At 38.7% G+C, this 17,216-nt stretch overlaps 1 protein-coding gene across 2 annotated transcripts in view; it reads right to left on the reverse strand.

The window, feature by feature from the left end:
• Positions 1-292: 292 nt before the first annotated feature.
• The window catches only part of LOC149084138 (very long chain fatty acid elongase 1-like), a 57,371-nt gene continuing 40,447 nt past the window's right edge, over positions 293-17,216 (reverse strand). For both annotated transcript variants that reach the window (XM_089234483.1, XM_089234484.1), the window contains exons 3-8: positions 13,012-13,202; positions 11,542-11,622; positions 9,361-9,417; positions 9,157-9,262; positions 8,907-9,043; positions 293-2,469 (exon numbers count right to left, since the gene is read on the reverse strand). In XM_089234483.1, the coding sequence (XP_089090609.1) occupies positions 2,029-2,469; positions 8,907-9,043; positions 9,157-9,262; positions 9,361-9,417; positions 11,542-11,622; positions 13,012-13,202 (1,013 nt within the window). In that variant the 3' untranslated portion in view covers positions 293-2,028. The remainder of the gene's footprint in view (positions 2,470-8,906; positions 9,044-9,156; positions 9,263-9,360; positions 9,418-11,541; positions 11,623-13,011; positions 13,203-17,216) is intronic.

Consider the following 17,216-nt stretch of genomic DNA (forward strand, 5'->3'; position numbering starts at 1 on the left):
TTGCATCAGTCCGGGGTTGTGAGCGGTTCTATCTATCTCCCTCTCGCTGCTTTGCACATACTTAACCGTACATGCCCCTCGTACCGCATTTAGGGCTTTTAATGTGTAATGTGCCATCTGCCGTCAATTTTTCTAACTACCCATGCTTTGCACCTACTGACACGCGGAACAAATCCCGCTAAATAAATAAGAAGTGACATTTTACAAGAAGTTTAGTGATTTTTACAATGCAATTTAAAAGGTTGAATGATTTTAAAAGAGAATTTAATGGCAAAAAAAATTTCACAAACGATTCACATTCACACTTTTTATTTTAAATATAGCACAAAAAACATTAGAATCATTTTCCTTCAAAAGAATATTCACAAAAATATACATATATATATGATGTGCATCACAATCAACAAATAAACAAGAAAAATTAGTCACCATATTTTGTCTCTTCGATTGCAATAAACTTTCTCACTTTTAAAACACAATGATAAATATCAAAATGAATTTGTTTTTTTTAGATTACAAGTGAAATATATATATTTTTTTATATCATTAATATTATTACCCAAACAAAATATATTGTCCATATATTTTTCAATAAAAGCTTTTTTGTTTTTGTCACCTTCATATAAATCTCATTGGCTTTATTTCTAGCTAAAAAAATTTTCAATCCTAAACTATTAGAACTATATTACTTCGATATATATATATTTATTAACTATTCCATTCCTTAATTAAAGCTTTTTCATTAATCCAAAAGACTTCCTAAAAAGCGTGTCTCCTCTTCATAGCTCCTAGTTAAATTTTTTTTTGGTAAATTTATGTGCGTAAATCGAAATTTCCATCGCATTCTTATTTCAAATTTTGCGTCATTTACATGCCAATGTGTTATTAAATTTTTTCAAATTATATCTTGTGAAAATTTAATTTCACATCAAGGAATTTTCTGAGCCGTTTTCTCAATGAAAATTAGAAAATCCTAGGGTTTTTCATTTACCCCAAAAATGGAAATATAATTATTGCTGTCAAGTTATCAGATATGAAATAGCATATTTTTATATTCTAGTTCTATATTTAGCCATAGAAATCTGAACTTGTATTATTTATAATTAATATGGTTCCGATGCAGTATAATGTATTCATGACTTCTAGTGATGAGGTGAGTTCTGAATCAGTTCATGCAAAATTACGATGACGTTTTTCGAATTGGAAGAAGCCAATATTGCAGGAGAAAGCGTAGAAAACGCGTGCATCTTTGGATATCTCATAAGTATTTCAATGGCATGGCAAAAAAGAAAAAAAAAATGATATAACACATAGGGTGGCAAGAAAATAGTTACCGATACACGAGCCTCTAGCGGCCGCAAAAAACCGATGAATGATAATTCGACGTATAGATGTTTCGAAGTATCCGCTCAAGAATGAAGAGAAACAAAACCCTAGCTATCGCGGTTACGGTCACAGCAGTAAAATTTCTAAAGATCCATATGGAAACTCACTTTTATGCATTGCTTAGTGATCGATGGTATCGTTGGAACGATAGCGCACCAACCATAAACGCCGACGAAGATTATCTCAATCAAGGGGTTGGTGCGCTAACCCCCCATCCCCGGTAGAGAGCTGGCTGTGGCAGTAATCAGGCCTGCATTCGTTGTTTCCGCATGTTTGCCTACGTCTAGTGCCAGCGTTCATTATGCTAGACACTGTTCGCGGTTTTTCACTGCGCTAATTACTATGTAGTGCCTAGAAGTTGGTGTTTCCATTTGGAATGCATTTGCTCTGGTAAGGTTTTGTTTTTCTGCTCATTCGCTAGCACATACTCTGAAACACCTCTATATCGAGTATCATTGGCATTTGTAGATTTTTTTCGGCCGCTAGGAAGCTCGTACATCGGCAGTGTAATTTTATGACCACCCTATGTTTCGCAGAAGCCATCGTCGATCTAATTAATTTACCATTAGTCAACACGAGAGAGAGAGAGAGAGCGATCCGGGAAAAAGTGTGTTGAGGGGAAAAACAACGATGTATATCCCTTCAGGCCGAGATCGTGACGGCTTCTGTGATGTAGTTGACGTCGAGATAGTTTAGGGACATCGAGTCCAGTTCACTGTGGACGGATACCTTCCTGTGATGGACGTAACCGTTCTGTTGTTGCTGCTGCTGCTGTTGTTGGGAGGGACGTCTAGGCTTGACAACTGACGCAGCTGTATCGTTGTTATTCGTTGATGATGATGGCGGTGGTAGTGCTGGCCTAGTGCCGTTGCTGCTGCATGTGGCTGTTTGTTGAGCGGCGCTGTCGGAATCTTTGGACGCTCGCCTCTCTCGCTTGCGGTAGGAACCGCGGAAGAAATTGAGGAACATCGCGAAGAATATGATGGCCTGGGCGACGTTCAAGACCAGCATCGGTTTCGAGACGTGACACGTTGGGAAGAAAGTCAACTGGAACATGAAGACGAAGACCAGCGTGAATTGAGCCTGTGAGAATGCAAAATAAGATTTCGGTAAATAACATTCAACATGAGAATTGACACTCTTCATATAATATTCATGCAATTCAATATATAATAAACTATAGGTATGTCAATATACCTACGCCACATCATTTCTGATGACCTGCACTAGGTGAGGGTTCCTTGAAATTATAGGCCGATTTATCAGTCATCTTTGAGGAAAATGTATTACGCCAGTGTATTTTCATCGCTATATCTAATCACTTATCTATATATCCTGCTTTATCTCTTCAGCACTTTCCAAGACATCACTTGGAGCAGCAAACCCGTTCGTGAAGATGAATTAAGGAAAGAAAATTCAACCAACCTACGCCCTCTCACTTGTGCAGTGAGGGTGCTACGCTATTACGCAACAAAGGCAACGAATCTGTTTTTCCTTAGAGTACATGTGCGCTGAACGGGACCATAAATGGACAGTCAGACCTAACTTACAAATGCTGACACTGCCACCAGATGGTGACTTATCTGAAGATGAAATCTTCCTTTGAATAGCGCAGAGTGGCAACTGGCTGATGCCAAGATGAATTTAGGAAAGAGAAAATTCATCTGGTGGCAGTGTCAGTAGTTATGAACTAGACCTGACCGTCATAAACGATCCCGTTCAGCGCACACGACGTCTAAGGAAAGTGTGAATCTGCCTTTTTAGTTTAGCGCGCTCTTCCAGCAAGTGAGAGGACGTAGGTTTGATTCCCCACAAGGGCAGGTGAGTTTTCTCTTTCCTAAATTCATCTCCGTATCAGACAACTGTTGAAAACCTTCGTATGGATAACGAACAGTGACATCAACCTTGGATATACGCCATCACCTTATAATCGCGTTTATAATTTTGATGGCTCATTTGCGTAGATTGTTTAAATTTTATATGATCTCAGACTGGCGATGGCAAGATGATTTTATCAAATTTTGTTGCCTTTGTCCGAAGCGGCTGTTTCGTTGTTTTTAATGAAACTGCCTGGATACACCCATCCTTCGGGAACGCTTCGATCTTTCCAAGATAGGAAGTAGGTCGTGCTCGGTCTTCAAAGGTGAAGTCACATTCTCTGCTGTGAAGCTTGAACAGATGGAATACGTATGACAAAATTTACATTTGCGCTATCTTTTTTATAAGAAAATCTAATCTACCAGTGAGTATAGGAACCGAATTTTAATTATAGACATCCTGTGTACACAATGATTCGCGCGCGCGCGATCTAACTCGTATATGGTAGGAAATTGAAAGTCACGAGTTTCCTCCCGTAATTGAAGGCGATATGTGTTCCATATCGAGGCCTCTCTCTAGAACAGACCAAAACAGTTTTCACCCTAAAACACAAAAAAAAACGTATAAAACACACTACTTTTCTACCGCCTTTTCGAAGCATCGGAAGATCTATCGAGAGAAACTTCACGTGGGTTCATATAGTATTCCATCGTAAGGCGGGATGGCCGAGCAAGAAGAGGCCCACGTTAGGATAACACTACGTCTTGCTCAGAGTCTCGGGTTGGAAATTCATTAAAGTCACTGCAAACAACAGTTATAGAATCATCCAGAATATCGTACGTGTGAAATGAAGGTCACGTTTCTGAAAAACAAGCCTCTCTCCATTTAAGAAAAAAACCATACGGCCTTCTCTTTCTTGAATCGAATTTTCCTCATTGAAATTTTTGACCTTACCCATGTGATTATACGTAGCGTCTTCAATCTCGTTTCCTCGAGATGTCTTACCGTTACGTAAAGCATATAAATATGACTGCTGCTCCCTGCGTACTGGTAGCGATGTTATGTCATGGCTTCCTACTCCGAATAACTAGGGATCACGGAAAATTGATTTCATTTTCTCGTGTTTACGAGGATTTTATTTAATGCTACTTGAAGGAAGATTTTTGAAGACTTGTTTTTTAAATCAACGATAAAATGAATGGGAAATCAATTTTTTGTCACACATGAAGTCTTTTTGCTGCTCTCTATCCTCAAATTATTTTTAAAGTGATAAATGAATGACATCGAGAGCTGTTGTACACCCACGCTGAATTGGCCTCTGGCTACGGCATGAAACGTCAAGATGGGCAATTCCATTTATCTTTAGGTAAAAAGGTCGCAGATTCGTATTTTCAGTTCACGTCTTTTGCGCTATTTTTTAGCGAGTTTTTTTTCCTCCCTTTTTTCCCCGTTTCCCCTACTTGGAAAATGAACCCTCCCTTCTCGCGTCAAGGTCAGAGGCCAACTCAGTATGGGCATACAATATTGAAGGATGAGAACTAGGAAATTCAACTTGAAAATTATCAAAAAATTTCCATATATGGCACATTCATTCAAATTAGTGGTGGGGGGGGGGGATTCCTGAAAAGGATGCGAAGGCGCGTGCTTGCCTAGGTAATTGTACATCGTTAGTTTTTCAAATGTATTTGGTACCAATTTATTGTCATTGCTGTCAGTCGCATCGCTATCAGTCAAATCGCTATCAGTTAAATGAATTTCATATTTTTTTTCCAGCGCTGAAGGAAATGAAGTATTTCCCGTAAACTTCGGGTAATATGGTCATCCCTTCAAAGTTCTGGTGTGTGCGGGTCAAGTATCGGGAGAACAGAGCGTTTTTAGAATTTGATTGGAAGAAAGATTGATAGATCACATGTTTAACCGTAAATGTATCTCGTAGGTATTCCTCTGCGGAATATCTAGTGAATCGGTACATGTCGGAACTAATTGCCTAACGTATTCATGTTGTCAGAGTGCTTGTTTCGTGTTCTTGCTAGTTGCAAATGTGCCTAGATAGGAGAGGCAACACGACATCTTCCTGCGACCAAATCAGTTTTTCTTCAAAATTAAATCTTTGTAAAAAAATGGAGGATAGGGAAGAGCATCTGGCTACAGCGATAATACTTACGTCGTACTACGCTCTGTGAAAGATCATTTGTCAGCAAGAGGATTCAAGAAGCTGTGAGATTTTCACACCTTAATTTTTGCGTAACAGTACTACACTAAAATTATCTTGGCAGGCACGCGCCTCCGCATCCCTTTCAGGAACCGCCCCCTATTCGAATAAATGTGTGACAAAACATTTCTAGATAATTTCAAGTTAAATTTCCTATTTCCCATAATTCAATAGCTCTCAATATCATTCACTTATTACTAGAAAAATAAGATCAGTACTACATTGATCTTGGTGACATTTAGCAAAGGAAAGAGCGAATTCCGTAAATCCCAAGTCTGAAAAAATAGAATTAGTGCGTGATTGACGCTGCTTCAATTAGTTGAACCCAGTCGCATCATAATTTAATTTTTTTTGTTTTTCAGCACTGGGGAAGCGCTCACAGATTGTTTCACATTAGACTTGAAATGACCATTGGCACGGATTTTTTAGCTATAACGAAAATTTGCCTATTATTCCACTGAATATACATCAAAGCCTGAATATGAATGAGGTTGGGAAATGTGTTGAGATATACGCATATCCTAAGAATTTTCATGTAAGATTCACCGAACAGATCGTTGTCGTAGATAATAAAATTTATGGAGTACACAGTTCTGATAATCCCGAACGAAAAACATATGCAAATCTCTGAGTTGAGATTCGAAAAGTAAAGATATATAATCATATATAAAGTGCAAATAGAAATCTTGCATTTAAATAATTGGTGAACACGTACCGATAATTTTCGTCTTCTGACAAAATGCTTTTTTTAATGCAATTTTTTGTTGCGTGTTAACATCACTACACATCCTGACCATTACAGAGCCCATTTATTTCGAGAGTGAAAAACTGTCAAGGAAAAATGCTTTTAGGTAATAAAGATGCTGTTTCTCTCTCGCCGTATTTCAAATAAACGTCACTCGCAGAAAAGAAGCAAATAAATGGCAAGCTTCAATAACTTTCAATTTAATGTATTTTTTATTCTTATTCTGCTAAGGAAGACCATCTGAAAATTGGCCTTGAATCGACTCTAATCGAAATGAACCTCCAACCTATTCAAATTACCAACCATAATTCATTATCAAAGGTTCTAGTCATGTTAAACTGACAACCAAATTATTGAATCGATTATATTTTTTTCCGGAATACGATTTTCACATGATCATGTCTATCCTTGAGGGCGCAGACATTTTTTATACATATTCGGATGAAATAGTCTATTCGCGAATTACGAAACCAGATGACGCTGAAACTAAGGATTACATTCTATTATAGGGTCATTTTTTATTTCATTTGAGAAGATTGAATTGATTGATCTTGTGGGGGAAAGAACATCAGTAACAGTTTTCTTTAAAAGTCGCAACAGCCCACGAAAAGAGCCCACAAGAGCAAATAACCAAAAAAAAGCCAAAGTCCCATGGCAGCGACAGCCAATCCTATGAGTAATAACTTAGTATCCACAGGCTCTGCGACAAAGATCATGTAAATCACAGGAACTGCTGATTTTTAACTATAAACTTTGAATGTCGCGCATGCCATCCTGGATGTTTATTGTAATTATGTTTTTTCTCCTCATTCAGACTGATGCTTGCACGTGTCAATTCTGCATAATATGCTTTATGGTGTACTGAACTTCTGATTTTAATGAAATTGTGAGTTTTCCCAAGGATGCCCTTCTAACTTGTAATATATTTTCAAATCGAAATGCGCACATTTGTTGCGCCGTATAGGCAACTATCGCGAAGCAGCGCACTGAAAACAACGCCAATTAGGCAACTGCTCTAGAGTTGGCTAAACTGAAGACTGCGCCACGACTGGCCAAATGTCGCGAGGCAGTTTTGTGCATTATGTATATCAGGCATCTTCAACCCGTTGCTGGCGATGGTGCTCCCCCTGAAGCACCCAGAGTGCTCGATGCTCGTGTCCGATTTCATGCTCGCGTGCACTTGATCAATATTCCAACTAAACACCTTAATTTCACAAATTTCATTCAAGGATTGAAATCATACATTCGCATGTCAAACTGGCTGTAAGGTGCTCTTCTTTTGATGATGGGTGCAGGCAGTGCTCGCGACTAGAAAAAGATTGACTTCTGTTGTATACTTTGTACATAATCGTTTTCGCGGTCCGGGGGACCCAGATGATTTGGGGGAGGTACTCATACTTCCAGCACACCTCGGTTCTAAATTGCCTGCGGTGATAGATTGGAGTTTTGCTCGATTTGAATGATTGATTTTGTTCCGATTTAGTTTATGAAATTTTTTCATGGATGTTTAGAGTCGTGATTTCCCAATTAGGACCGACGCTCTACAGGAATGCAACATGATTTTTAAGAAGGCAATATCACTTTTTCAGGGAGCAATCGTGATTTATGAAAATTCGTCAAATTTTCATGAAAAAAAATTCTCAGAGTAAATGAAAAATTCATATATTTAGTGGGGCAATACCTTGAGAATGAAAATTCACATAATGAAAAAAAATACAAAATTACTGAAAAAATTTACAAGGAAGTAATTTAAAATTCATGAAAATTTATATTTAATGCAAAAATAATTACGAAATTAAGGAAATTCGTATCCTATGAAAAAAATTCGCGAATTAATGAAAATTCAATATTTAATGAAAATATTTTTTCATACATTTGAATAAATAACTAAAAATTGTTTTCTCATGGAAATTCATATTTAATGAAGGAATGACCCGAAAATAAATTCCTCGAATAATACAGTATAGGGCTCCCTATAGTTCACCCGTTGAGATGGTTCACTGTCCGAATCGCGATACCACATTACGAATAAGCCCATTGGGTTTCATGGAATTTTTTTTTGGCCCGTCCTGGTTTAAAGAATGAGAAATGCTTTAGACCAGGTTAATATAGTAATTTGGACTTCCTCTATTGGATTTTGAGGGGGCGAGGGGAGGCAATAGGCTAACGAGATTTATGGGGCGCACAGAGAATCTCTCCAAGGATTTAATATTCAAAAGCGTTTCAAATTCAAAGAAATTGGTTGAAACAGCATTTAAGGATTTTTTTTTTCAATACTTCAACTTTTTTACATGTTTGTTTCAATTTCCATTAAATGCCAAAGTATTAAACACTTTTTCATTCGCAACGATGTTCACGTTATGCTGACGTCGTTGGGCATTTTGCCTGTTGTGGCCTTGTATTTGCATAAAGTTCCACAGAAAGGTTTAATTAGACAGTCATGGTGCAATAGGGGCGTGGTAGCCCAAGTCGATAAAATACTCGCCTAAAGTACCAAAGGATGTTTGGAGATGTCGCGAGTTCGATGAAGTTTAGTATTACTAGTAGCAACTATATCATATTTCATGCAATACAACTACGGAGGCTACACCATGGGCAACCACTGCCACATCTCATCGATTGAAAGAACTGAAGATTTATGAATTCCTACTGGGATATTAGGTATACAGTCTTTGGAGATTTTTTTCACGAACTTCAAGAAAAATATAGCTATACATTGTGTTTAGTTACGAAAAGATAACTCACCATCTGTATGACGGTAAGGTACTTCTTCCACCATAGGTATTTCTGAAATGACGGACCCAAGGCGGAAAGGCCATAGTATAAATACATGAGCGTGTGAACGAAGGAGTTCAAGAAAGCAAATATCGAGTTGTAACCACCTGCGTATTGAAGAAAAAAACGTCACTAAATATCCTTTCGATAATTTACATGCATCGCGAATTGATCTTAAATGGAACTTTTTATTTGTATCGGATGGATCTTGAAATATTACCTGGTGCGTATTTGATACCGAACCATAGAGTGAGAGGGACCAAACTGTGATGAAAGACATGCAACGACGATATCTGGCTGTCTTTTTTACGCAGAACGAAGAAAATCTGAAAAATAACGCTTCCTATTAGCCATCTAAGATGTAAAACATTGTGATTTTACTGAAACTACATTCTCTAGAATTTGAAGGAAACTAATCACTCACCGTATCAGCGAATTCGATGAATTTCGTAATGTAAAAATACCACCCGATTTCTGCCATCTATGAAAGAAAATTGATATAACATTTCCACAAGCCATAAGAGATCGAACGAAAATTCAGAGTATGTTTTTCAGCGTATATATTTTTTAATGATTTCGAATTAAAAATATTTAGTGCTAGAAAATATACTTTTCTCTTATTCCAATTTCAAGTTATATTTTTTGAGTAATTTTAAATATTTCTTTTTGTACAATTAGATATTGTCCCAATTCCGTAATCAAAACGCGATTTTGCCACAGGTTTCTGGGAAAAATCGTTTAATTCATTCCAGGTACTGCCCAAAAAATAAAGCTACAGTGGAACTTCCCGTTAACGAACACTTTTCTGATCCCCGGTCCCGTTAAATAAGGTTATCATGTATTTCTCTTCGTTAGCGGAAAGTTAAATAAGGCAAACTCAAATTTTTTCTCTAAACTCTAATTTACTAATTTTGCGTGAAACCCAGAATTTGTCATTCAGTTTGTTTCAAGATTATGTTTAATCTCACGGTACTGTTGGTGAATATGAGAAATCAATTTCTTTATTAACTGAACATAACTATGGTCCAGGATGGTAAATTTGAATAGTAATGTTGGTTTTGTTTGTTGATACGTGTGAAGAAAGCCAACATTACAAGACTGATAATGTTATGAATGTTTTTATCTTCTTTCACAATTATTTTAATTTTATTGTAAACTACGCATAGTGCCCGTATAGGCAAAAATAATTATTTGGTTTAGTGAAGAGAAGGTTATAAATTTTTCCATATTTCGTTAGACTTTCCAACTTTATTTGGGAATTATGCATAATCGCCGGTAAAAAGGATAAAGTGAAATTTAATCAAACTTTCTTTATCGAGACGATTGGTGATTATGCATAAATATTTAAAAGGTAATTATGCTTTATCACTTTAGCAGTTATAGATTTTAACATTAAAATGTTTAGAAACTAATTGCGACCGAAGTCAAACGTCGTATACATTTGAAAATCGTATAAACGAGGTTCCTCTAACTTATATCGTACCTCCCCAACGGGCGCTCACCGTTAGTTGGCAGAATTCTTGGTCCTATAGGTATCCGTTATTGAGAGGTTCTACTGTATTTTCCGCAGAGTACACGACACAGTCGGGTTTCGCAGGTGTCCCTTTATGTGTGTGCTCATTTTTGTTTCTCGTAAGGGAAAGTGGAGGCGAATGGGACAAGGCTAAATTTCGGTTTTTTTTTTTAATTTAAATAATTTTTTCACAAATAAATGACAGAAATTAAACATAAAACATGAAAAAGTAATGTAGATGGAACTCATCATAATTTTGCTAGTATAATCAAACCATTATAAAATCAAAATTTCAAATACTGCCCAAATAAGCATAATTGTAATACATATATGCACATTCCATCATATACCAATTCGTTCCTCTGGGAATATAAGCGAGTTACATGTGTGGTTTAGTAGTGGTGCTCTTGGTCACCCAGAACACACAACCGATTAAGCCGAGGGAAAATGTACCGAAAAAAACTGGATAGGCCGTCAGGTTTGAAGTGAATACGTTTTTGCACATCCTAGCCTCGCGTAGTAGGTACTGGTTTCATGCCCTTCACAAGGGTGGAGCTGAGAGGGCTTCAACCTGGGTGGAGTGTGGGAGAATTCTAGTATTTATTGTTTTCTCACACTATAAATTACGAATCAGAGCAGCGAGTCTGCTGCCCAGACGAGGCAGCATTAAATTGAAATTACTTGCCAAATCAGTATCATTGGATTTGTATTTCCAATGTGCATCTGACGATTTCATCGCTTTTGATTAGCGTTGCGTAATTCCTGAGATATGGCCGTTTAAAGAATTTCGTCACGCACTCTCTTGAGAATACTCCCAGTATGGTCAGATCGTTTAAAAGACGTATTCACATCTAAGTAACATGCACTCTAGCAATTCTAATGATTGTTGCTGAAATTTTCAGCTCACAACGTGACAGTGATAGGTTTATGCATTCATATCAGTAAACATCTTCGTTAGCCGAAAAGTTCGAAAGATTAAATATCACTGTATTACTTATATCGGTACAATTGTTTTCATATGAATCATGCATTTGAATTCCATAAATGTACATGGGGGGGGGGCGATGACTATAGAAATTTAAATATACTCACTCGCACAGCGTCTGGAGAATTGGAATAATCAACGGGCTCACATCTCCAGCTGTATGTCGTGAACCAGCCCAGCATCCCAAACTAAAATGGAAAAAAAAATATCGAATATTTACCAATAGAAATATTGTCTATGTGCATCAATTACATATATATGTATTGCTGATTATACATGCATAATCAGCAAAACAGCTCTCAAATGAATAATACTGAACGGAATATTCAGAAAATGTTGCACTTTTTAATTCAAAGTTGTGTTTACCTTCTTCTAATAAAATAATGGCCATGTTGTCATATAAAAGTTTATTTAGCCATTCGATTCATGCCGTTTCATCACATTAGTCAGTAATTGGCTAACTTTTTTTAGAAGCCGGCAGGACATATTCCGACATTGATTCATAATTGGAATTTCTATGCTTAGAAATAAAGTGGCGGAATTCCTCGATACTTTGCAGACTGCCACGGTTTCATATATTGCTGATGAAAACAAAAACTGTTTGATAAATAACATTTTATACATTTCTTGAATATGTTTACGTTAAAGTAACGTAGGTGTTGAATCGAAGTATTTAAAATTTTCAACAGAATGGACCACGAGTTAATGAAAATTTCATCGTCGATCGACTTCGCAAAAGTTTTAAATCGATCTGTTCAAATTTTCAGCTATATTTTGCATTATATAAAAAATACGTGGATTTTTTTTCTTTCAAAACACTGGCATTGAAACTCCGTGCTTTGATTTTTAAATCTTCGGTGAGCCAGATGGAACCTCTTAAGCGAGCCGCATATGGCCCACAGATCATAGTTTGCCCATCACTAATGTGAGACATGAATTCAGCACCAAAGTTGGCATGTTTAATTCTACTTGTCAATAATGTTAGCATTTAAATTAAATTAGTGTTTTTGAAGTACTGAGTAATTAAAGCTCTCGCCTATTCACACTTATTCGAATCGCTATGCAAAGTTATTTCAGAAAATGTAACTTTTTGCTCAAGCACGTGAGAGGGCATATGTTTATAATTGCTGATGAAAACTGGTGTGACCGAATTTGTACCTGGTTCTTTGAGTAGGGTTTTCATCCCGGACCTAAAATTCGACCTGGAGTTTTCCGAGAATCTCAACTTATTCCCCGGGATCCTGGAAGAATAAGGTTGAACCAGATCACATTTCCAAACGAAGTCTCAAAGTTGGTTTCTCCTTAAATCTCAACCTATCCAAAAAGCACAAACGCTAACATCCAGGAACCTGCCTGTAATCATGATTTGCGGGGGGAAGAGGTTCACTAGAAAGCTAACATCCAGGAACCTGCCTGTAATCATGATTTGCGGGGGGAAGAGGTTCACTAGAAAGCACGGTACCAACGAACTGGTAAGATACTACAGTGCGAACAAGGTACCGAAAAAACTTCCGGACCCACGTAGGGTCAATTTTAATATTTCATTCGAAAATTCAAGAATAGAAAATACAACTTACGTTGATGAACATCCAAGCACTGACAGCTACTAGAGCGAAGTTATAAATGGCCATGATGTATCTGAGGTCGTAGGGTTTCTGGTCCCTCATCAAGGCTGGTCCAGCCACCTTGACGAAGCCCAAGTACATGACGACCAACGTCAAACCTTTTACGGGGCTGTCCATCATAGGCCAAGTAGCCACACGGGGGTCTGTAAAAGAAAAACACGTTTAGTATCTTGAATACGTATATAAGATAAACCTATCTACGAATAATTACTGCAGTTTCTTTCGTCGAATCTACGGAATACATATTAAAAACGTTGGAATTTCTTAGTGTGAATCACAGACCACTGCAGCTGTTTTTTGAGGCTGAAATGTTTGCGAAAAATATTTTTGAAAAGTGTACAGATGCGTGTAGAATCAGCCGTGTTTACGAGGGGGGGGGGGGAACTTAGCTGTCTATAGCCTAGAGCGGTGAGTTTTGAGGGGAGACCAAATTTGAGAGAGGAATGGTCAAAAATATTAGTGAATAAAAGAATGGAAAAATTTGTACAGCTCACTCAGCGAAAAACCGTAATTCCACCTCTGGCTAGACAGTGAGACTAGGTCAGTGAGTAAACACAAACGAGTGAGTGTTTGCAATCATGTGAGTGAGCAAAATAGTGGCCTAAACAGCAAGCGACAACGTCAATGACTGACCTGGAGTGCTAACAAGCATGTTAGAGTATCAAAAGAGCGACCTAAATTCCAAGGGATCAGGTCAGTGAGCGACCTAGAGAGTTTGCATGTGAGTGACCACCAAAACAGTGTAACACGGGAGTGGTCAAGAGTGACTTGGAGCGTGTGCATGCATGTGGTTAATCAAAAGTTACGCATTGATCGGAGGACTAAGTAACCAAGAGCGTGTGCAATCATGGGATCGACCTGTTTCTTTTGTGCAGAAATACAGTATTAAATTCAAAATTTATCGGTACTAGCAAACGTGTTCGAGATACGTTAATTAATTGAAAGTATTTGATGCACTTGTTGTAAATTTAAGAAGCTGGAAATAGTTGTTAGAAATGGCAACAGATGGTGCTTTCTATATCTCATTTTGACGATTTTTTCCATTCGATAGAAATCTATTCCCTCTGACGATATTCTGAATTGACAGGGCCGTAGTTAGGGGGAGAAAAGGGGGGGGAGAACTGTTGCCCCGCGAACTGGACCAGGAAGGATGCCGAGTTCACTCTTTTCCCGTTCAAAATAATGCAATAGCAGAATTCAAGCTCTGTACCGTGGAGATGTAAACATTTTGACTCGAAGAGACTGGGCAACGCTGGGCTTTGAAAAAAACTGGGGAGATGGGGGAGCGCCAAAATTTATACCGCCCTCGGGCCACAGAGTAAATTTTTGTATTTATCTGTGACGCTGTGAATTGGATATAAACCCGAATGAGGACTGAAAAGAGTTAAAGTGGTTCTCAACATGAGGCCAAGTACTTCTCTCCCTGCAGTCCAGGGATATTCCAATGGAACTACAGGTAAAACTCAATCGGAAGGAAGGCACTAAGGCAACTGCTGAAGGGTATCAGAGCTGTGAATAAATTAAGCTTTAAAAAGGGAAATACGGTGGGAAAAACTTGACTATTTTCAGAATCCAGTAGAGCTGTCCGTTCACAGAACCAGAGACAACGCACGGGCACAGACGCATCTATGATCTTGCCGCCCTTCTACCATTATAGTCTAATTTTCTTGACTACTTTCCTCGAATTCGCAATCCTGGACTATAACCCGCCTTAGCCTCTTCCGCATTGCTGCAGGTACAACTGCGTCTCTAAAGTCACTTTTTTGGTCAACCCGCATGCTTGCAAAATGTTTTCGTCACTCATACTTTCACACGCTCAGTGATCTCGTCCTTCGCTCTGTAGGTCATTCATTTGGTCACTCACATGCTTGCACACGCTCTAAGTCACTTACTGACCTAATCCCTTGCAAATTCCCTAGGTCGTCTTTTTTAGTCACTTGCTGACCAGGGAAGCGGTTTATTGAGGGTTAATATAAATTTAACTGTCATCCTTCCAATCTGCTAATTTTCTTGGCCATTCATTCTTCAAATTTGCCTCCCTCTGAACTTGCCGCCTTGGGCTATAGCCTGCCCCCCGTAAATACGCTACTGCCCATGGGCACCCCTTTTGCTTTGCTAGGAGCCTACGTGAGATCCGGTACTATAATTTTCGAGTGCAAGTACGCAAGCTGTTACAGCTAAGTATGAAACCAGAACTGTAAGGGAATGCCTGGCCCTTAAAGCGGGCCATCTATTCCCATACGGGCTGGGGGCCCTTGCATCCCCCTGATGATTACGGTACTCATGTTTGCGACGGAAGGAAGCAAACTTACCGAACTCTAACAAAGGGACGTCTAAGAACATCATGGGTCCCTGTAGCAACTGATTCTTTCGGGTTCCTGCTGGATAAGTTCTCAAAAAATTGAACGATATCTCATTATTGTGAGGCAACTCTTCTATTGAGATGCCCGGATGAGCCCATGCGTTAAGATGAGACTGCTCTAGCCCAGGGTAGACGCGGACCTAGGATGATGCGTCTGGACAAGTGATTATGTAGGTTCGTTGAAAATAGTCCCCCATATTATTTACGCCAAGATATAGTGCAAATGGAGCCATGGGTTAAGAAACAGATATTGTGGAAAAAAATAATTTGTGATTTCGATGTTACCAGATAGGTGGCAGCAGCATACACTATGAAGCAAAACAATAGTTTTTTTTTGCCTTAAAATTTTCGTTTCTCTTTGAAAATGCCATAAAATAATAAAAAAATCAGGCCCATCATTTGGGGAAGGGATCCCCATGGCCCCACTTCCTGTAGCGGGGTCCCTCGGTCAGACTTTTAACGGGCCCGCAAACTTCTGTAGTTAATTTATAGCGTGAAAAAGTAAAAAAATGATAACCATCCCGGACTCGAGCCCTGTCAGCCCCCCCCCCTCATGTGGGGGCCATGGGGATCCCCCATAGGCGGATACGGGTGGGGAAATTGCTCCCCCAGCGTCAAAGGTGAAGTTGACTGATCTAATGTAGATATGCATATATGAATTGATATCACCGCGCCCCCCAGAATTCCAAGTGTACCTGCGCCTATGCGCTCTCCCCCCCCCCGGCTTTGTAAAATATAATAGCAATGAATATATGTACATACAGGGTGAACAAAAAGTCCGCAGAAACTTTTAAAATGAATCAAAACCGGAAAAATAACCGAAATAAAAAACGGTTTGCAGGATTAACATCGCTTGGTCACGGGAACTTCTAAGACGAAAAAAAATAACAAAACAGCCGATAGGTGGCGCTGGCGAGTGACTTCGGTGGAATTATGCAAACGAGACGGTTATAAAAACTTGCGCTCCTAAGGGGTCATTCAAGTATTACGTAAGCAGATTTTCAGCCATTTTTGACCCTCTCCCCCTTGTCATCATATCAGCAAATCCTAACCCCCCCCCCCCCCAATCCCGATGTTGACGTAATACTTGAATGACCCCTAATCCATAAACAGTTCACCCTTTTAAAGCGCGTGTGGACCTGCTGCACTCTGACGTTGCTTAGGCTGACCATATTTCCTCGAGAGAAATACGGGACATTGTGTTTCCAAATACGGGAAAATACGGGACATCGCCAATTTTCACCAAAAACAACGCCAAAACCAAACAAAGTTGCCAAATATTGTTGAAATTACGGAAAAATTACAATGGCGGGAAATGATGCAAATTGCAGTGAATTACAATGTATTCCACGAAAGACAAACGTTCAAGGCAAATGTAGGAGATTAATATTCTCATATATAGTTGTAATTGTCGTAAAATAATTTATGAGTTGAAAAATAATATCAATCTTTGACTTCAATAAAGAATAAAAATTCAAGTTGGCTTCGTGTAAAATACGGGAAAAACCGGGACACTTTTGCCAAAAAGTCGGGACGGCCAAAAAAACAGAAAATACCGGGACTGTCCCGGGAAATACGGGACGTATGGTCACCCTACCGTTGCTGGATTTGTGACTCACCTGCAATGTGTTATCTCCCTTGTGGTCATGCTCATGTGGAACACATACTGCTGTAATAAACGATTTGGAGACATTCTGTTCGGTATTTGCGTATCCGATATTATTGTCCGGTTTTTACGAATTTTTAAAGTTTCTACGGACTTTTTGCCCACCCTGTATATAGGGTTACCAGATTC

This window comes from Pholcus phalangioides, unplaced genomic scaffold (genome assembly GCF_987345545.1).
Source record: "Pholcus phalangioides strain wild (caught in Gottingen) unplaced genomic scaffold, Ppha-v1.0 ptg000008l_1, whole genome shotgun sequence".
Classification (NCBI taxonomy): domain Eukaryota; kingdom Metazoa; phylum Arthropoda; class Arachnida; order Araneae; family Pholcidae; genus Pholcus; species Pholcus phalangioides.